Source organism: Rhodnius prolixus, unplaced genomic scaffold (assembly GCF_049639745.1).
Source record: "Rhodnius prolixus isolate KJV_2025 unplaced genomic scaffold, Rpr scaffold_12, whole genome shotgun sequence".
Lineage (NCBI taxonomy): Eukaryota > Metazoa > Arthropoda > Insecta > Hemiptera > Reduviidae > Rhodnius > Rhodnius prolixus.
The window spans coordinates 4,174,433-4,196,853 of NW_027411635.1; the positions used below are offsets into that span (position 1 = coordinate 4,174,433).

Genomic DNA, 22,421 nt, shown 5'->3' on the forward strand with positions numbered 1-22,421 from the left:
GAGTGGTGAATGTTATTTATATATACTAACTGTTTTAAAATATTAGTCCCCTAATATTAATTACATTATTCACCACTAAGAAGTGTTTTTATAAATGTAGTAATCTTATGAAAGAGATAAATTGTCATAGGTACGCAGATCTTTCTATATTCAGTTTAACGAGAGATTTTTATTAATTCAACTTTATCATTTATTTACAAAACGTAAAAATACATTAGATGTTTGTATACATGAATAAATAAAAAAAAATCAAAAATTTTGTAAAAAATGTATTTATTAGGAGACGGTCAGAGTTGCGTACATCCTATTCTGAGATATAAAAAGTCATTTGACATATAACATATAAAGTAATGTTGGTAAGTTGAAAGTCTTTCTAAGAAAGAAATGCCGTAATTCTTCAGTCACATCAAATGAGACCTGAGAACCTCATATCTGATAATTGAGAAGTATATAAATGGGGGGATCGGCGAATACTACAATCACTGTGACGTAAGTATCTACTGGAACATTTCTTAATTAAGAGGTGCTTCTATTTTGTTCAACGCCCATCTTGAGGAATTCCGCTCTTGCGACGCCCTCACCATAGCAGAAGACGAGAAGCAATGTCCTTCCAACATTCCGCTGGGCCTGCAGTGCCCAGCCAGCAGATCCACCATAACTCTAGGAGCCCTAATTATTTAGGTCCGTCGTAATCCGGCGAGATGCTCGAATCAATTTATCGCATATCAATAAATTGTCCATTTGGACCACACGGTTTGTGAGCTTGCCCAGGATCGAGTCTGATGCCAGTTTATCATACATACAGACCGAAGTCGTTTAATTGGCGCATACGACTATAGGAGACAGACTGAGAGACTAGTAAATGTGTAATGGAAGCTGGTCAATTAGAACTTTCACAATCGCAGTGGGGATGTAGTAGTCACGGGTATCATAGTGCTGAGACAAGACCCCCCCTATCATTCATCTGCAGAGCCTTAGTCCACCTACCCATGTTAGAAATCTTGGGTTTATTATTCATGACTACATCCATATGGTCATTTAAGGCTCCAATGCTTTCCACACTCTTGTACATAACTAAGCCAGACATAGAATTAAAGATCTTGATAATTAAAATCTCTTAAAAATTAACATTTTCAATTTGGAAATGAAATAATTAATGATCGTGATTATAAAAGTTTAAATTAAAGTTGAATTTATTATTTGCGTAATACTGGTTTAACCTGCGGAACGGTTTTTGAGCACATCGCGATAAGATAAAATAGGAGCCTTCCGATTGATAAATTTTAATAGGAATCTTTGTGTCAGATACCCCGGTAAAACCTAAAAAGAAACTTTAGTTTGTGCTTACTACGATTTTTCATGTTTGAATTAATTTTTTCAGCACACAGAGAGAGGATGAGTCTCATAGTTTAAAATATTTTCCGTACATATTGGGAACCGAAAGACCTAATACTTGGAAACTAATTTCAGAAATTTCACAAAGACGGCAGTTTTTAAAGAAGGGTTGCTAGGAAGAGAAAATCAAGGGGGGATTCGATTCTGTGATCGCCGGCATACTAGTCCGTAGTGCTATCAGTCATTTAATCAATTCAATCTTCTTTTTTTATTATTAATAAATTTGATTACAAAATATAATCCGGTTAATTATTGAATTGACCGTTTTAGTATTATTATAAAGTTAATATAATGAATTCTTAATGTTTTGTGCAGAACTGCCAAGTAGAGGTATACGAATGGCCGAGAGCTGGCAAGCCCATTTGGACTGGTAAAGGTTACAACAGAGTCTATGACAATTCACAATTAGATTTCGTAATTGATGATATTCCTACTTCATCTGAATTTGATTTGGTAGTGAGATATGATAAGGTACTAATAAAAATAGTAAAAAATGTTTTTTCATTGGGATAATATAGTACATACAAATTGATATTAGTAGCGAATGTTTTTTAATGAATCGATTATGCAGGTGATGAAAAATGAATGGGTTGATGTGGCAGCCACGCTTCAGAGACCTAGTCCTCAACCGTCAGGCGTCTGTGCCAATTCTCAAGACGTAGATGATACAATTTATTTCCAGCTTCATCCAGGTATTTTTTTGTACTTTGCTGCTAAAAGGGAGTATTACAGACTTGCAAATTTTAGATTTTGAGTTTTCATAAAAAAAAAAAAAAGTTTGTTTTGATTCAGCCATAACAAAGTTCTTGATTTTTGTGAAAAAAAAAAAAAAACTATATCTCTCTAAGAAGTACATGAACCACTTCTTTAGGGGACTTGGATCCGTGCGGTCAGCTACAGGAGACTGACTGAGAGACAAGTACCTGTAATTGTGTAATGGCGGCAGGTCAAAAAGAACTTACACAATCGCAGTAGGGATCTTAGTCATGGGTATCGTAGTGCTAGACAAGACCCCCTTATCATTCTTGTACAGATTCTTAGACCATCGACCTATGGTGGATATTGGGTTTAACATTCTTGACTACATCCATATGGTCATTTAAGACTCCAATGCTTTCCACACGTCTTGTACATAACTAGGGAGACATAGAATTAAAGATCTTGATATTTTTATAAAAAATTAACATTTTCAATATTGGAAATGAAATTGTTCTAACAACCAAATCACTCTCAAAATTGACACTCCTAGCATTCACTCTGTCGGCGGGCCTGCAGAGATGATTGATAAATTAAGTACTTGGGTTCAGTGAACCAACAGGAAACATTTTGCTAGCTTCAACCCTTTGGCAAGGGTTGGTCACGGTTTTGACATTAATAAATTTAATTCTAAACAGTATTAATGAAAATTTATATGATATATATGTTCTGAATAAAACACACAAGCTTTTTCGAATAATTCTAGCTGGCTGAAATTACGAGCTGAAGTATTAATGAAATATTGGGTACTTGTCGTTTAATCAACCTTTATACTGCAAGTTTTTGTTTAGGATCTATCATATATGTCATATATATACTTTTTTAAAAAAACAACTTTATTACGAGAATATACCGGACTACATTAATTATCAAACAATACAACAGACTCTAAGGTACTAAATATGACAGGGAACTGTCGGAAGTGACCTGGTTTAGGTGAAGAATCAGAGTGGAGCAGCGGGGTATGGCTGCAATGTCTTTTATACTTTTGTTGTTGTGGGCGATGATATTCCTACGGCTACCACGTGTGAATCCCGATGTCAGCATTATCTTTCCATAACTCCTCCCTTCTTCAGATGGAACTCGGGGTTCTATCTCCTGAGTTTCTAGATTAGATTTACAATTATCTTTCTTTTTTATTTTACATTATGATAGTGGTTTTTTAACATATTTTGAGGAGTAGCACAACTTGATTACAATGATGATTAATACAATGTACAGTATTATTATTAAATAATTATTATTATATGAAGTGTACAATAAATCTTCAATATTTTGAAATTTAGCTGGAACATTTATTTTTTGTAATTCATTTAAATGAATTTTGCTACGGTTATTGATTTTAATATTTTCAATATTGTAATCATATTCCATAACAATTTCTTTACCCAATAGTTTGTTTTCAAACAGTTGATTATTAATAGAACAATTATCGTTATATCATCAGTAGTGGGATATTACTCGTGCGCCCGGTGAAGTATGAAACTTTTGTTGAGGACTAACAAGAATTTGTTTTTTTATTTACGTTATTGTTAATTTAGAATGGTGGCTTTAGGTGATATTGTTAATGTGGCATTCAATATTTCAAATGGGCGCATTTCGGCCGTGAAAGCCCTTCATGTTACCATTTTCGATGCAGTAGCAGATTCCAGATGGGTAAGACGGAATTTAAAAGCTTTTGAAGTTTTTCAATTTGAAGAGAATTCTGAGGAAATCGAAAAAAGGCTAGACATGTTAGTGATAAATGCACTCTTGCAGATTTAGTAGCCATTTGTAATATTTTAGACCTTGATTATGATGGCGATGCAGATGCCAGCAGCAGGCGAATCGGTCAGTTTCTCACAAAAATAAAAGAAGTGGTTAAGTCCAACGAAAAAGATGCTGAGGAGGGAGAATCTTCCCGAGAAAATGAATTGCCTGCGGAAACAGACGCCGAAGCTGATGTTAGACCTTTTCCAGGAAAAAGTGAGCAACCATACAATCGAGTATGCAACAGACCTGAGTTGACTCTCTATCTTTTAGAGACTTGGAGGAATCCATTTGCACGTTCAGTGTCAACGACAACTATCCAATTCGGAAAGGGATCTCCGATTTCGAGGAAGTAGCGGCAGGTCTAAATGATTTTCAAAAACTAACATTCGCAAGGAGGTCACTCCGAGGTCTAGGTCTTGCTAAGCTACATTCAGTCGGAGAAAGGAATAACCTTCTGGGCAAAATTAAAATAACTCCTTATGAGGGAATACGGCCGAAAAGTAAACATCTTCATCAGATGTTGCAAACTAAAAGGAAGAAAATAGATGAGCCAGTGCTGGAATATTCTTTGGTAATGAAGGAGTTAGCCTCTAGAGGTGACATTGAAGAGGAAGTATTAATCCAGTATGCTATAAATGGCATACCGGACAAAGGATTTAATAAAGCTATTTTGTATGGCGCCAAAACTTACCAGGAGTTTAAGGAGAAGTTGGAAATTTACTGTACTATAAAGAGATATCAAATCAAATCAAATTTATTGCTTCCAAAAATTTAAATTTTATAGCAATGAGTTCAACATATTTAACAAAGCTTTCTACATAAAACTAGACAAAATAATAGTCATTTTCATAAATGTACAAAAATAACGAAAACTTATAATAATAATAAAAACGTTAAATGTAACAAAACATTGGCAAGAGAACATAAAAAGAAAAAGAAAACGGAGACTTCTTAAAAATATATAAGAACTTTGACTTTTTGTACAGTTACTGCCACTATTTTACTATTTAATTTACTAATTATTATTACTTATTTATTCTGAAAAGTGGAATATTTCAACTTAAATTTTTTTTTTTTGCTTTTTAATCTCTGTTTAATTTCTAAATTACGAGGGTCGTTTGAAAAGTCCGTGCAAAGTAAGAGAGATAGCACCACTGGCGCGTATCGAGGTTATGTTTAGTTAGTAGCATCTCTTGGAAGAACACACGCCAAGTTTCAGCCAGATCGGTCTATTTCTTTGTGTTTGGCATTCGTTTGAATCGAGGAAGTCGAGTGATTTTCAAAAAATGGGCGAAAAAGAATTTCGTGTGTTGATTAAACACTACTTTATGAAAGGCAAAACGCCTGAGGAGACTAAAGAGAAGCTTGATAAACATTATGGTGACTCTGCACCTTCGATTAGAACAGTTTATAAGTGGTTTCAAAATTTTCGGAGTGGCCATATGGGCACAAGTGACGCTGACCGTTCTGGACGCCCTGTTGAGGTTACTACTCCAGAAATCATTGATAAAATCCATGATATGGTGATGGATGACAGAAGAGTGAAGGTGCGTGAGATTGCTAGTGCTGTGGGCATCTCGAATGACGGGTACATAATATTTTGCATCAACATTTGGACATGACAAAGCTATCCGCAAGATGGGTGCCGCGATTGCTCACGCTTGACCAAAAACGAAATCGTGTGAAGTGTTGCAAGGACGGTTTGCAGCTGTTTCAGAAGAATCCGCAGGACTTTAAGCGTCGTTTCGTCACTGTGGATGAAACATGGATACATAACTACACTCCTGAGACCAAAGAACAATCTAAACAATGGGTTACCAAGGGGGAATCTGCGCCAGAAAAGGCGAAGACCGTTCCTTCGGCCGGAAAGATTATGGCGACTGTCTTTTGGGATTCGCAAGGAATAATCCTCATCGACTATCTGGAAAAGGGTAAAACTATTACAGGTGCATATTATTCATCGTTATTGGACCGTTTGAAAACCGAGCTGCAAGAAAAACGCCCACGATTGGCCCACAAAAAAGTCCATTTCCATCACGACAACGCACCAGCTCACACCTCAGCAGTTGTGGTCGCAAAATTAATGGAAATAGGGTTCCAACTCGTTTCACATCCCCCCTATTCTCCAGACTTGGCTCCCTCGGACTACTATTTGTTCCCCAATATGAAGAAATGGCTGGCGGGAAAAAGATTTTATTCAAACGAGGAGGTGATTGCAGAAACGAATGGCTATTTTTCAGACTTGGACAAATCCTATTATTCGGAAGGGATCAACAAACTAGAGCAGCGTTGGACGAAGTGTATAAGCCTAAAAGGAGACTATGTTGAAAAATAAAAAAGGTTTACCCCAAAAAATTAAGTAGTTTTTATTTTTGCACGGACTTTTCAAACGACCCTCGTATAACCAGGGGTTCAGTTTTTTTCTAATTTCTACACATTTTATGACAAAATATAAGTTTTTAATTTCTAACTCTGAATAGGGATTCAAGATCTAGCGCATCTAACTCTAAACCCGGCAGCTTGTCAAAATACTTAATTCTAAGTGCGCTAAATTACGGCATTCCAACAGAAGATGCTCAAGCGTATCCAATGAGCCGTCTTTACAGAATGAGCAATTTTCAGTAGGGTTGAACTCATATTTTTAACTGTAATTACAATTCTTGGGTATTTTTTATTTGCCAGTCGAATCTGTGCTATTAGTTTAAGAAAGTGCAACGGAAATTTTAAGGACAGGTAGAACGGTGCGGAATTGTACTGACTCACAAACCTAAAGTAGCAGTTGTATCTTATTTTGAATAAAGATTCTAAATCAACGCTAATAAGATTATTTTTGTAAGCATTTAATAAATTATTTTTGTTTTTGCTTATTTCTTATCCATAAATGAGTGGCTCCTATTTTAGTTAAATAATTGTATAAAAAGGAACACCAGTTAAAAGGAATTTGAGTATTTGAGTATTGATTTATGAGACGATTTAGGCATAATTTTTGAATACGATTATCATTCATTCCAAGTAATGTTATCCACTATGATAGAGCCCTTTTAAATATGTGATAGTTAATATGAATTCTGTTTAGTTTATGTCTAAGTAACGCATCAGGAGTTGATTTTGGCAGCTGTAAGAGTGATTTGAAAAATTAAATTTGTACTTTTTCCAAGATGTCAGCATAAGGCGACGCCCAAATTTCCCCACAGTATAGTAATACGCTATTTACCATCTAATCAAATAGTACTTCTTTAGTCTTCCATGTATCTGATTTTCTTCGGACAGTATTTGTTTCACGTTTGCACCTGCAGTTATGCTCATCGATTTATTATATTCACTCGCTCTTCTAAATTTTCCACTTGATGAAAAGGTGATACCGAGGTATCTGAATTCTCTGATTAGTTCCATTTCTTTTTTCTTGAAAATAAATTTCTTCTGTTTTCCTAATTTACCTTTATGAAAAGGTATTATTTTACTTTTGGCTATATTAACGTTCTACCAGTTATTTTCACAAGTCCTTCCCAAGACCAAGGAGCAAAATGCTATCGATGCAACGATTTGGACATATCGCTACAGCATGCCATCTTGATCGCCCATCCCAAAAAAATGAGAGTTCCAAACAGAATTCCGAGATCACTGAGGCAAACGCCAGAACAATCAACGCTGGTTTTTCAGATGGGGCGATGATGAAAGTAGTGAAGATCGCCGAGGTAGAATTTCAAGCTCTTGTAGATTGTAGATACCGGCAGCGACGTCAACTTGATAGGATCAGAGGCCTATTTCAAAGCTGCGGATTAAGTTAAATTGACTGCCAAAAAAATGAAGTTGAGAGGTATAGGTGGCAGTATTGAATCGTATAGTGCATTTGAGACCGAATTTCATATTGATGGAAAAAAATACAAATCCAATTTTAATGTTGTGGCTGGCAGTTGTATGAAAGTCGACATTATGTTAGGTACGGAATTTTTGTTCCAAGAGGTGGTCAGCATTGTGAAAGGAGAGGTGAAATTTAGTGCCGCCGAAACGATTCCCAGCGTTTTGCGAATTGATTTGCTGCACAATGATCCGCAGGACGGCCGATCTGTGGAATAGAAATCAGTGGAGGCACCCCCTTATAAATTTATTTTATTTAAATACTATTTCATGACAATATTTATATTGATGGCAATGGCGAAGATATTCTTTTGTCTAAATTATTTCAAGGCGTTATATATATCATCAGATTTAATGGGTGTTTAAAACGGAGAAGGTGTAAAGGCGTAAAATATATTATTGTATATTCAGAGATTCCTTGTTTTTCTTTCTTTCTTTTTTGTTATTTATTTTCTGCTCTCTTCTTTTATATATATATATGATAGATAAAACATTTTTAATTGCATTTGAAAAATTTCTATAAATTATAGTTGTACTTTATTTTTCCAGGAGCTTTGTACTCAAAAGCGGACACACCGCTTTGTTTGGAAAGTGGCAAACCTTACAAACTCAAACTCAAGTTTAAATCAAATTCAAATCAAGTTGATGGTCCTGCCGCATCTATTCTTATAGATTCTGTAAGAACATCTTTTATTACTCTGCAGCAACAGTTGTGAATACCAAAGAGAGTTCTTTGCCATAGTTTAAAAATCTGTGGCAGAGGTTGTCCATTTTGAGCATAGTTCAAATCAGCCATTATTATATGATGTTGAAACTTCAGATAACACAGAACAAATTTTCAGATTTGCGACTGATCCTCCTTGTCGCACTAAAATTGACTCACTCCACCGACTGCAACCATTATCCTCGTACACTCCTGTATTCACAATCTTCTGCTGAAACTCCTTTCCGTTCTAGAATTTCTTCCTAATCTACTCTGCCGCGTCATAGCCTCCTCCGATTCTTCTATTACCAACAAAAGAATGAAACACTTCTTTCTCAGTTGCAGATTTTTCCTTCCTTTTTCCTTGTATTCTTTATCCTTCGCATCTTAAGCTTTCCGCATACGATTGTTATGAAGTTTATAATGTATTGTTAATTGGCACTTCATGTATTTATTTATTGTACATATTTATTAGGGTGTTTCAAAAAATGTTGACTTTTAAATTTTAAAGAGCGCCGGGCGGAAAATCATAGTTCATTGATTGATTGATAGTAAATCAATTTCAAATTATAACAATAAGTGCAAAATATTCCCTAATTTAGAAGTTTCAGTACCAAAAATTATTTGTTTTTTAAATTCTGTATGAAACACATTAAAAATTAATTGATTTTAACGTTAATAATTGGAAATCTTTCAAAAATGTTTATTTTTCTTGATATTTAAAAAAAAAATACAGCTTCTTCAATTATTCATAACATTGAAAATAAAATGGCCATTAAAATATTCCAATTGCATTGTCTTTATAGCAAATTATTTTTAAATAAACTTTGTACAATCACATGTTTTGCTAATAATTTTAAAAGATACAAAACATTTAATTAAGATTTTTTTTTTTTTAAAAAAAAAAGCAAAACAAAAATGTTTTGATCAATGGTAGCGACCTCTAAATATTAATCGATTTTGCTCTACTACGGACGAAACTTTGGTTTTTAAATGAACTTTGATTTTCCGCCCGGCGCTCTTTAAAATTTTGAAGTCAACATTTTTTTGAAACACCCTAATATTTATAAAGATTTATTATCCTTAAAAAATATATATATTCTATGATGTATTTTGTTGCAAGAATCTACCGTTTTATTTATTTCATTATCCTTTCCAGATCGCGCTTATACCTCGCCCAGATTCAATAGATTTTTTTAATCGCCCACCTTTGGGCAACGATCGCAGTACAGAATACTATGACCTAGAATGTGATGAAGTATTCAATAGTGTTCAGAGACCACACATTCCAGAAAAATGCAAACAGTATCACTACAGTATTTCTGTAAAACTGAACCAGGGAGCTCGAGGTAATGACAGTTGGGTTCCTTTTGGTGGTTTATATTATCAATGTATTAAATTTAATAAATTTATTTAATGTTGGTTTTAGAGTGTAATTGTAATTTAACTGGATCGGTTAGTGCATTTTGTGAGCCGTCTGGTGGCGCATGCACCTGTAAAGAGAAGATTGTAGGACGGACTTGTGACCACTGTGCATATGGCACTTGGGGATTTGGTCCCGATGGCTGCACAGGTAATATATTACTAGAGTCTTCAGATACTTAATTCAAGAAACACCTGTTGTACGCACAGTTTAATCGTTATATGACGGAGAAGATGGAATGTCCATAAAGCTGAGATTTTTCTTTTTGTGAAGACCTATTAAATTAAATTAATAACTTTCATTTTGGTTTTTAGATTGTGATTGTAATTCGATTGGCGCAATGAATAATCTGTGCGACCCTTACACTGGTCAGTGCACTTGTAATAACGGTATATATGGAAGATCTTGTGACCAGTGCCAACCAGGTTCTTGGGGATTCCCCGACTGTCGACCGTGTCAGTGTCATGGTCATGCACATTCGTGTAGAGATAATGGAGAGTGTATAGAATGTAGAGATTTTACTACTGGTCACTCATGTGATAGGTAAGTAGTATACGCCAATTCATTCCAAAAACAATTCATAATACTTTTTTCCAAGTTATGCGATTATCAATCAATATTTAGGTGTTCTGATGGATATTATGGAGATCCTACACTAGGAACTCCATGCCAACCTTGTCGCTGTCCGGATACTGTAGAATCTGGCCATTCTTTCGCATCCACTTGCAAGTTCAATCAAGAAACTAGAGATGTTACTTGTGTCTGCAAACCTGGATACACAGGTACAATTCATTAAAAATTTATGTTAGAGTCAATTTTTTTTATAACTAATTTTTAATAAACTATTTTGCAGGACCAAGGTGTGATTTGTGCGCTGATAACTACTTCGGAAATCCTGAAATAGTTGGAGGATCATGTAAGAAATGTGATTGTAGTGGAAATATTGATCTGTCGTTACCTGGGAACTGTGACTCTAGTACAGGAGAGTGCTTACGATGCTTAAATCATACTACTGGGTATGCGTGCAACCAATGCGAGGCCAATTATTTTGGTGATCCATTAGTTGGTGACTGTAAAGGCAAGTACTAGGGTTTTTATTTGTTTTTTATTGATATTATTTTTATTTCTCGTACAGAAAGTATTATCTTACACATTTTTTGAATTCGAATTTTCACCATAAAAACTATTTTTGGAGGTCCAAACTTATAAAAGTGATTTTTACAAATTGGTCTGTGGTGTGTGTGAATTTGTTGACTTATATCTCAAAAAAAAAAGTAAGCCTCGATAAGATTATTTTTTATGAGTTGAAATAGAGTAAAATATAATATTAATTGGGTACGTATTAAAAATACATCGAATTTTTGTGTATTCATTATATAGTGAGTACACGGAGGAGTGGACGAAATTTCGGGAGGTGATTCTGGGCATCATTTGCAACAAAAAAAATCAATATAAACTGTGGCTCGATTCTGCTCCGTTTTATAGATATTTTTAATTTTATGTTTTTTCAAGGTATTACTACTTACTTTGTAATGGGAACTTCTAGGCTCACGCTCAGAAGGAGACGGGGTGGGTTGCTAGGAAATCAACGAAAAACTAAATAAATAACCCAAGCTGAATATTAGAGAAAATAAGAATTAATAATTAATTAACTAATAAGTAATGGTAATAAATGTTTGGCGCCTCGTCACTTAAGCAAATGGGGCTAAAGAGGAAAGTGACGGAAGCCCCCCCCAAAAAAGCACATAAGAAACAGCTCTACAATGATCGGTGATATTCTTCGCTGCATGCGAGCTCTTTTGAACTTCGGAGCCAACTTGCCTGCGAAGTACTCGACGGCACTTGACTTTCCCAGTCCTGTGTCCACATCCCCTGTGTCCTGCACCCCACAATGTGACCAACATCTATATGGATCGGCCTTCGCCGAAGGTTGTAGAAGTTCCTCTCTCAAAAGCTCCCTAAAGTTTTTCCTTACGGATTTATAAAGGTCAGGCATCTTCTCCACCTTCTTCAAATGAGCCTCTCGTTGGAAGTCCAGCTCCTTTGGGCTTCCATCCTCCTCGCCATGGTCTTCGCCCGTTCGGGTTAGTTCTCGACCGTGGTTTATGTAAGCTGGGGTGTATTCTTTAGACTCATGTACGGCGGTTTTCAGGGCAAAGGCTAGCTTGGGCAATTCCTTGTCCCAAGAGCGATGATTTCCTTTCACAAAGGAGGCTATGATTGTCTTCATCACCCTATTAACCCTCTCCGTAGGATTAGCTTGGGGATATATATATATATCTATATATATATACAGGGTGTTCAGCATAAGACTACGGTAACTTCGGGAGGCGATTCTGGGCATCATTTGCAACAAAAAATTCCATATAAACTATAGCTCGATTCGGCTTCGTTTTATAGATATTTTTAATTTTATGTTTTTTCAAGGTGTTACTACTTTTTAGCAAAAAGTTGTCTATATTTCTCAAACTATTAAAGCTACAGCTATTTTAATAGGCTCATTAGAAAGAAGGTTAAATTTCCTTTTAAATAAGCTAATTTGTATTCCAAAATAATAATATTAAGTATTTTACTTTGTGGCCCAAACATAAGAAACAGCAAGTTTCTAATTTTTTCCAAAAACTTTGACTTCATTTTTCTCAAAAACATTTTATATGAAAAAACCGTGCACTATTCAGGAAAAACATCTACATACGATCACCTTTCGTACGGTATACAATAATTGGGGTTATGTTAAAAATTGATGCAGAAATCTGTGATTAATTGCAAAAAAGTGGGCCTCAAAACAGTGTCGGCATTATGAAAGGAACTTACTTATCGCTCTAATCTCCAAGTTAAAAACTGACATGTTTTATCCTAATACGGCTTATAAAAACAAATAAATAAAAGAAGAAGAAAAGATAGTTTAAAGTCTACATTTTCATTAGATATTTAGTTGTCATTTTGCTATCATTATGCCAGCGTATTCGAATATTGAATATCGCGATATGTTATACATCTACGGTTTCGTAGATCGGAATAGTGGAGAAGCTAGGCGGGAGTGTTCTAGATGTTTTCCTGATAGGGTGTTCCGAACGCTAAGACGATCGTGGAGGTGTACTGGCGGTTCGGTGAAGTATTCCATCCACTATTATTTAATTTGGGGATCAGAGCGAGTAATAAGTTCTTGGCTTATTCATTAGTTCTCCACAATCTCCTCTGTTCGGCTTATTCATTAGCACTTCACAACCTGTTAATTCCAAAAGTTTATTGAGTAGTTCAAAATGATGATTTATTCACATTATTTAGTATATTTCTTTAATTAACCAAAGAATAACACACAGATCTAAACTCGTTAAACGAAAATCCTTTCTTTCGAAATTGGTACCTAACACTCATTTAACATCATATTCATTTTTCTTCTTTTTATTTTATTTTATTATTTGTAATGTAAATTTTATATTTTTGAATATAGTTCTTAAATTAATTAATTATTAAATTACACGTTTGCAAAAAATCGTACTGGATTTGATGATTCTGATCAGTTATATTCTTATGGTAGGTGAATTCCTTTCATAATGCCGACGCTGTTTTGAGGCCTACTTTTTTGCAATTAATCGCAGATTTCTGCATCAATTTTTAACATAACCCCAATTATTGTATACCGTTCGAAAGGTGATTGTATGTAGATGTTTTTCCTGAATAGTGCACGGTTTTTTCATATAAAATGTTTTTGAGAAAAATGAAGTCAAAGTTTTTGGAAAAAATTAGAAACTTGCTATTCCTTATGTTTGGGCCACAAAGTAAAATACTTAATATTATTATTTTGGAATATAAATTAGCTTATTTAAAAGGAAATTTAATCTTCTTTCTAATGAGCTTATTAAAATAGCTGTAGCTTTAATAGTTTGAGAAATATAGACAACTTTTTGCTAAAAAGTAGTAACACCTTGAAAAAACATAAAATTAAAAATATCTATAAAACGGAGCCGAATCGAGCCATAGTTTATATGGAATTTTTTGTTGCAAATGATGTCCAGAATCGCCTCCCGAAGTTACCGTAGTCTTATGCTGAACACCCTGTATATATATATAACGCTGTATACCACGTCTTCACCATATATCTCTAGATCATTTCCACGAATGCCTTGCCTTTAAACTGCACCCCGTTGTCGCAAATCACAATCTGTGGGACTCCAAACATCAAGAACACTTGCTCCTCTACGGCCATTGCTACCTTCGCTGCTGTAGTTTTCCGCATAGCTACCAGGATTGAGTACTTGGAAAAGTAGTCTGTCACGCACAGGATGAAGCAATTCTGGCTAGTCGGGCCCCATGTTGGGCGCCAAAATATGTAATGGGAACTTCTAGGCCCACGCTCAGAAGGAGAAGGGGTGGGTTGCTAGGAAATCAAAGGAAATAAATAAATAAATAACCCAAGCTGAATATTAGAAAATAGGAATTAATAATAATTAATTAACTAATAAGTAATTGTAACAAATGTTGGGCCACACGTCACTTAAGCAAATGGGGCTTAAAGAAAAAGCACATAAGAAAACTAGATAGATAAATAAGTAAATACAATAAATAAATAAAAATTAACTGCTCTCGGGGAGGGGAAAAAAATGGAATAAATAATAAATCTTAATCTCGGTGGGGATGGGCTAGGTTCACTAGTTATGGCCTACCGCAGTGCTTCCCAACCTATGCGCCGCTGCGCACAACTGTGCCGCGACTACGGTAGAAGTGTGCCGTGGCAAAAAATACAAAAAATTATAATGTCGTTTCATTAAAATTAATTATAAGTTAAAATAGTATAACCTCATATTCCTATAATGAAATAAAACATAAAATGATGCGGAAGTACCATTCGTTTCTAAACAAAACAACCCTCACTTCATCAGTTCTGCTTGGTGGTGGCGCTCCATAACAATTTCAATAGTGATGGGCAGAACGAGCCCACCTTTGGAGTCGTTGGATTGAATCAGTTCCACGGTTGGAATCGATTCCAACAACTCGTTCACTGATTCCAGTTTCTGTACTTACCCTATGCATTAGTACAAATGTCACGCAGTTTATTAAAATATATCAGTAAAAGTTAGCTTTCCCAGTTAATAAAATTATATTTATTTAACACACATTAAGTACTATCCCCAATTTCCAATTGCTCTGATAAATATAAAATTAACAACGTAACACAAAAATAGGCTAGTCAAATATAAAAATAATAGAAATCATAATCTTGTTTATTATTTTTGTACTATACTTGCAGAATGCAACTGTGATCGGCTTGGAACGGATCAAGATGGTGGCCCATGCGATCCTGTAACTGGCCGATGTCCATGTCTCCCAAATGTTCAAGGTGTTCGTTGCAACGAGTGCGTTGCAGACCACTGGGGAATTGCACGAGGTACAGGATGTAGGGCATGTGAATGCGACCCTATTGGTTCAAAATCGACAGATTGCCATAAGGTAATTCGATATAAATTTTTAATGAGGAATTGTTTTTTCTTAAACTTGAATCATAATGTCTAAAGTATATATGCTTCGAAGATAAGTTATTTTTATTCGTCACAGCTGCTCTTTTCTTCAGTTCTGACCTATTTTGGATTTTTATTTATTATCTGTGTTTAGTCAGTAATTCTCTTTTCTAAAGTGTAGCCAATAATATTCTCTTTTTAACCGTCTTTATATTTCCAATAGTTTAACATTATTATTATTATTATTTTAAGAGTTATAGATATTTAAACCCAAAGTACCAAAATTAGTATTAATACAAACGTTACTTTTTTCTGTACTCGAGGAATCGAAGAATATGTTCGGATCAGACGTCGCGCTGTTTCTTATTACAAAAATTCTTCCGAAATTTCTGTTACTGCTGAAGTTGAGATACAAAACTGTGTTTGAAACCTTAGTGTTGGAAAAGTAATGCTCAGTTAATAAAATGTGAGGCAGAAGCTCACTTAAGTTCAATTCTCTGCAAGGCGACTGCTTAATATTTGTATTTATATTGTAGTAATGTAATTCTATTGGTGGAAAATGTGTTGCAAATAAAAGATGGAACTGCCAATGATACGAACATAGTCAAAATTAATAGCTGAGTAAAATATAAATTTACTACACTTATAAGTTTCAGACAAGTAGGAACTGAAACCATGTTATTTTTTCTTTATCTGTAATGTATTCCTTTTTTTTTTTTAATACATCACATGCATTTAATAAAAGAAAATTGAAATTGCAGTTTACTGGTGTCTGTAATTGTAAAGATGGTTTTGGAGGTCAAAAATGCAATCAGTGCCAGAAAAATTTTTGGGGTAACCCTAACAAGGAATGTTTCCGTGAGTTATTATTTGTTACTACATTCATTTTTATGAAGTTTTACAGTTTAATCTTTTAATTTAAGTTTTCTTCTTTTTGTTTATTTTTTTTTTAATTTACAGCATGTTCATGTGACCTGGAAGGTTCTGTGAACGGCGAGTGTCACCAGTCGAACGGAAGTTGTATTTGCCGAGAGGGTGTAGGTGGTGATAAGTGCGATGTGTGCGCGGTCGGACATGACGGTGTCGCCCCGCAGTGTCACTCCTGTGGTGAATGTTTCAACAATTGGAATAATATTTTAAATGATCTCTCGGGTAAACTAGTTTAATGATTTCTCGTTGCACACTGAGGTAAGTTGAAGAACTTTTGCTCCGTTTTACCATTTTATTCTTACAGATGTAACAAGAAATTCAGTGAGCAGTGCTGGTGAAATAATGAGAACAGGTTCAACGGGTTACAATGCAGCTTTTGATACATTGACCAAACAAATAGATGATATCAATTCTACTCTTACAAATACGAACAAAAATACTGACCAATTAGATAAGCTTAATTCACAAGTTAAAGTTTTCAGGTAATTTTCCCCCATAGTTGAAGTCGCAAAATGTTTGATAGTCTAATTTTTATAAAAAAATTTATAAATTTGCATTTTTTTGTTTTTAAAGAGATGATCTTAGCTTGTCTTCAGAATCAGTTAATAAGTTCAGTTCGCAAGTACAGAACGTCATTTCAAATATTTCTTTGGCTAATCTATTGTTGGGAACAATATCCGAACGAGCACAACAACTCAAAGTAGCTGCGAATAACTTGAGTATGGCAGCTACTCACTTACAAAAGCAGGATCTTAAAGGTATTTTAATCATGAAGAATAATAATGCTGTGTACTTGCAAATATTTTATTTAAATAAAAACGAAAATCAAAGAGAAAATATTTATTACGCTAATGAAAAAGTTGATAAATAATAGTAAATTTAGAATTGGTAGTTATAATTGTTTTTTTGGTGTAATATTTATTAAGTTTACTTTGTTATTTTTTAAATTATTATACCATTTCAAAAATGTGCAGGTGCCTTGAATCTCACCAGAGAAGCAGGAGAAGCTTCAAAAAATGTATCTGCTATAGAAAAATATGTGAAGGGCACAGTTTTAAGTGCTGCAGATCGTCAGTGCCGTAGGACTGATAGGTTTCTTAACAAAGAAGATTCTTTTACTTTAGCAGAAGAAAATCAAGATAAAAAGAGATCACAATTGGATTTCAGTTTGTCTCTTTTAGAAAAAGGAGTTCCCAAGCTCAATGATAAGGTAAAAAATAAATACCAATAATGTAATCCTTATAACAAGAACAAATTTTATCCTCTTTTTCTAAAAACAGATATGTGACAAAGAAGGCGATCCTTGCGATACTCTTTGTGGCGGTGCTGGTTGCGGAAAATGTGGAGGAAGTATATCTTGCGAATCTGGTGCGGTTGGCAAAGCTGCTGCAGCTCTTAGTATTGCAGATAAATACAAAGATCATATCGCTGCCAGCTTAAAAACTGCTGACTCTGCTTATCGAGCGGTAAGGTTTGTTTTTATCCAAAAAAAATTTTTAGTTAATTTTTCTTCATTTTTTTCTAATACGCCTCGATTTTCTTTAAATTTTTTATCTTGCTTACCAACCCTCAACTTGCTCTATCGCTTTGATTTGTAACATTTCTCCCAGAAGGTAAAAATGTATTTAAGGGTTAACAAGAAACTGCAAGAATAATTAATTGTTCCGTCCTGTGTGATATAAATCATATTAAAGGCATTGCTGGAATACCAAATTTGAAGTAGTCTTCTTATTCTGTAGTGTTTTTTACAGAATCACATTTTAAGTTTATTGAAATTTGTTCTAAGGGCTAAGATTTTCTTTCATCTTCGTAGACTATTTATGGACTTGTCCAGTGTATTTGGAACTTTCATTCTGAATTAAGTAATGAATTAAGAAATTTCAGAATGTTTTGTATCCTATAACTTTTTTTTTAACGTTTATTTCGTGTTCTGAGAGCGTGCCCTGAAGCTGGTCTGATGACCCTTCTGAATCATTGAGACCAAACCAACTCCTATTTCATCTATGTTTGTTTGGAGGTCCCTAAATGAAGAAAATTTCTCAGATGTAATAATAATCGTTGTAAGAAAAAGTGACCGTTAACTACAGATTTTTTTTTCGATGGTAATATAGATAGCAAACGCAAGTCAGATGTGCGTAAATGCCAGTGACTCAGCCAATAAGGTACATACAGCTGCAAGCCAACTGAAAGACAAGTGGGAAATGTCTGTCAATAATTTAGACAAACTAAATAAAGACATGGATGACTTCGTAAAGACATCTGGTACTAATTCAGCTGAAATAAGACAGGTTGCTAATGAGGTTGGTATTTTGTGTTATTCATATTCATTAGAAAATAAAATTATGTATAAATTAAAATAATTACGGGTAAATCATTTTGCTGACAAGTGTTTTATGAAAATCATTTTAAATTATAAATTAATGTTGTATGTAAAATAAGAATTTAATACTTTTATAATTATGAGTAAAGTGGGTGATAAGTATGATTCATTTCTAGAAACCTTGATTTTGTATCTTTCAGGCGTTAAGTTTAAACATTCAATTAAAGCCGGAACAGATTACAGATTTAGCAAGAAAGATTAATCAGTCCATAGATTCTCTGAAGGATGTGAAAACGATATTGGACTCCACGAGAAATCATCAAGCTGTCGCGAACGATTTGAAGTCCGAATCAGATGAAGCCAAGTAAGTGTTTTTAAGTCTCGTTGCAGCACTTAACATAATCCCATTTTTTATTTTCGCTGTTGGAAACTTTTCCTTTATATTATATATATTTGTATTCAGAAAAAAAGCTGAAAATGTTTTGATGAAAGCGCAGAATGTAATAGACGGCTTAAAAGTAGCAAATGATGCTCAGCAGAAGGCTGAAAGAGAAATTAAAATGGCAAATAACGATATAACATCGATCAAGAAAGATTTACGTCAGGTAAAATATCTTACGTGGTAACAGAAGAAATAATTCCTAAAATCCCTATACTTGTAAAATCTCTCCTTATTTTTATAAAATTCTAATTACGTTGTAAAAATAAAATATTTGAATTTACAGATAGAGAGTGAAAGAACGAATGCCGCAATGAAAGTAAACGCTACCGCTGAAACAGTTAGTGACAAGATAAAGGACGATGTGTTGAAACTTCAAAAAGGTCTATTTAAGAACGACTTAGGAGGAGAGCATATTGCCTATGAGGCGAAATCCGTTGCAGAACAGGTTACGAAGGCTAGAAACAAGGTAGATAACAATTATGCGCATATATCGTTTCCTCAAAAAGAGTTGGCCCCTTCGTGACATTTGCTGACCACTGATGTTGGTACTCGAGTTTGGTTACCCCACAACTTTTTTAGCAATGTTCGTTGCCAATTTCGTCAGCCAACTGTTCTATCCTAAATAAACAATTTATTTCTTGTTGTTGTTTACTGTTTTCACTAATAAACAGTTAAATGTATCTTCCTAGAAATTAAAGAAAATTTCGTTTTAGAGTAAATTTATGAATAGTAATTATGTTTTCATTTTTTTCTTAAACCAGGTTGGCCAGCTAAATTCCCAGTACGCCGAAGTGAATATGCAATTAAGACAGAAGGCAAATCTTACTGATTCATCTAAATTACGAGCACAGTATTTACTAGAAAGGGCACAACTACTATCCCTGAACACAACCGCTAGGCTAAAAGAATTGAAAGGTATGTTTTTTACCACAGATATCTAGGTGCAACTTCCTAGGAGTAAGATCTACTATTATATAACATTTACGAATCAAATAATACAATAGAATAGAATGGTTTTATTGGGCAGAAATATTTATACAATTTTATATTAAATAAAAGGCTACAGAAAAACAAAAAGCATTTTCGGCTTGGTAAACTACCGTCAGTCTAGAGTTGCTGTTATATTTCCATAACTGAAGAAATAATAATAATAGGCAAAATTCAACAAAAAAAAAATATTTCTTCTAATTTGCAATTTATATGTTTTTAGCTGTTTTATTCAGCTATGAGAAAGGCCCGATACTTATAAGCAGTAATGTGGAAATAGAATAACTGCTTCCATCCTCCACCATTCAACAGGAATATAACTTCGGAAAAAGTTAGATACTTTTTCCCCAGCCACTTTATTCTATATTCGGTCAGGACTGGACAGACACCTACATAGTGATATAAATCCTCCTTTTCTTCTCCATTACACAGGACACATAGTCTCTGTTGCTCTGATCTAATTATATTGTTATTAAGAGAGATTAATTGCCCACGTAATTTAAAGATCACTCTTATGAAGTTCAGGTTATTCACATCACTTATGTAGTGCCTGCCTGCTGGATCCAGCATTAGATCTTTATATAAACAATGGAAACTGGACTCATTTGCCCTCTCAACCATTGCTTTTCGAAATTCTGTTTTAGATTAGAGAGAATGTCATCTAAATTTATATCATCATAATGTGAGAAACGCAATACCATATTTGGTACATAAATCAAGGTTATCCTTGAGCTAATAAATATTATATTTAATTATTTCCTGTGCGAGGATCCTCGGCAATCTCTATTCTATACTTTTTTACTTCCTCGAAATTTTGATGGCCCCACACCTGACCTGCGTAACAAATAACTGAACGTACTGCTGCATTAAATACTTCTAATTTTTTTGAAATAGGGATTTCATTTTTAATTATAAACTTTCTGTATAAGACATATGTTGCCAACTTAGCCCTATGCAATTTATCCAAAAATTCACGAGTGGGGTGAGTCCCATACCAAGATAATTGTAAATATTAACCGTATCCAGTCTTTTTCCTTCTAGGTACCATTTTTCATTATTTGCTAATCTCCCACCCTTGCGGAACACCATCACTTTGGATTTTGTTATATTAACTGCAAGATCCCAAGTATTACAGTAACTTACAAGCCTATTAATCATCATCTGCAGGACTTTTCGCTCAGGTGCTCCCAATCATCAGCGTACATGAGGGTGTGAGCGGATATTCACACCCTCCATCCTAATACCACCTTCAATGAAGTCATAGAAATCATTTATAAATAAAGAAAAAATACTAGAAGAGAGTAAACATCCCTGCCTCAGCCCCACTGACGTAACAAACGCTTCCGATAGTCCCTTACTGGTCCAAACAGATGATTCTCAAAAAACATTAAAATCACATTGTTGAGATATAACTGCTTATGATGAAGAGAGCATGTGTTGTTATTTATTAACTGTACGGTTCTGCTATAAACTTTTTTAAACGATGATATGCTGTACTTTCAGATGCTGATTTTATGTACAACGAGCAAGACAAAAAGCTGACTCATATATCTGATAAGATAGACGAACTGATCACAAAAGTTGAAATGCATATTAAGGACATAACGGCTAAATCTGAATCATATAGAGATTGTTGATTTCGTCTCTTCAAAAAATCATTCGTATTTTTTGTTTTGTATGGAGTCCAAATGTTCCTTCAGAATTTCTTTTTCCCCCCCAAAAAAAAATTATGAAATATATGGTAAATTTTCTTTTTTTACTTTTTTATAGAAATAATTATGAAAACAATTTTATTTTGTAACTTCCGAAAACTAATTGAGGTGTTACAATTGTTTTAATTTTTATTAATTTATTTATTTTTAGTAAAATAACTCAGTTATGTTTGTAAACAATATTAAGTAGAACTGCCAATACCCTAATATTATAACTTCAAATGTTCCTTTCTTATTATATCATACCATCATTTATACGATTAATCCACTACCTATAAAAAGTAGGTTTTATATAAATATTTTTTTAAGTTATGAACCTAAGTAGGTTTATAAGATCTGTTAGAATGTAATCTTTTAATACTATTTTTATCCATATAGTTTAAGAATTATATGTACTTAGCAGTTAAAAATATGTTAATTCTTTTGAAAAGCGTTTATTGTACCTAAAAAAATATAGATTAGTGCCAATTTTTGTTACATCAGATATATATATATATATATATATATATATATAAAATTAGAAATGCGCTTAATGATTATGCTAAATATGAATAAATCTTTTTTTAATTTACATGTGACTGTTGCCAAAATATTTTGATAATTTAGTTGTTTGTGTTCATTTTAAGTATTTATTAATATAGTAACTCTAAATATAAAAATTATATATTATGTACATTATTTACC

The 22,421-nt window shown here is 33.9% G+C and overlaps 1 protein-coding gene across 3 annotated transcripts in view; it reads left to right on the forward strand.

The window, feature by feature from the left end:
- LanB1 (laminin subunit beta-1) overlaps positions 1 to 21,735 on the forward strand; it is a 38,458-nt gene extending 16,723 nt beyond the window's left edge. For all 3 annotated transcript variants that reach the window (XM_074143424.1, XM_074143426.1, XM_074143425.1), the window contains 21 exons: positions 1,711 to 1,866; positions 1,967 to 2,087; positions 8,311 to 8,438; positions 9,624 to 9,813; positions 9,894 to 10,037; positions 10,202 to 10,430; positions 10,512 to 10,669; positions 10,741 to 10,965; positions 15,139 to 15,338; positions 16,108 to 16,204; positions 16,307 to 16,498; positions 16,581 to 16,758; positions 16,850 to 17,034; positions 17,251 to 17,486; positions 17,557 to 17,742; positions 18,388 to 18,576; positions 18,797 to 18,960; positions 19,060 to 19,201; positions 19,322 to 19,504; positions 19,800 to 19,953; positions 21,529 to 21,735. In XM_074143424.1, coding sequence (XP_073999525.1) covers positions 1,711 to 1,866; positions 1,967 to 2,087; positions 8,311 to 8,438; positions 9,624 to 9,813; positions 9,894 to 10,037; positions 10,202 to 10,430; positions 10,512 to 10,669; positions 10,741 to 10,965; positions 15,139 to 15,338; positions 16,108 to 16,204; positions 16,307 to 16,498; positions 16,581 to 16,758; positions 16,850 to 17,034; positions 17,251 to 17,486; positions 17,557 to 17,742; positions 18,388 to 18,576; positions 18,797 to 18,960; positions 19,060 to 19,201; positions 19,322 to 19,504; positions 19,800 to 19,953; positions 21,529 to 21,662 — 3,591 coding nt within the window. In that variant the 3' untranslated portion in view covers positions 21,663 to 21,735. The remainder of the gene's footprint in view (positions 1 to 1,710; positions 1,867 to 1,966; positions 2,088 to 8,310; positions 8,439 to 9,623; positions 9,814 to 9,893; positions 10,038 to 10,201; positions 10,431 to 10,511; positions 10,670 to 10,740; positions 10,966 to 15,138; positions 15,339 to 16,107; positions 16,205 to 16,306; positions 16,499 to 16,580; positions 16,759 to 16,849; positions 17,035 to 17,250; positions 17,487 to 17,556; positions 17,743 to 18,387; positions 18,577 to 18,796; positions 18,961 to 19,059; positions 19,202 to 19,321; positions 19,505 to 19,799; positions 19,954 to 21,528) is intronic.
- Positions 21,736 to 22,421: the final 686 nt, after the last annotated feature.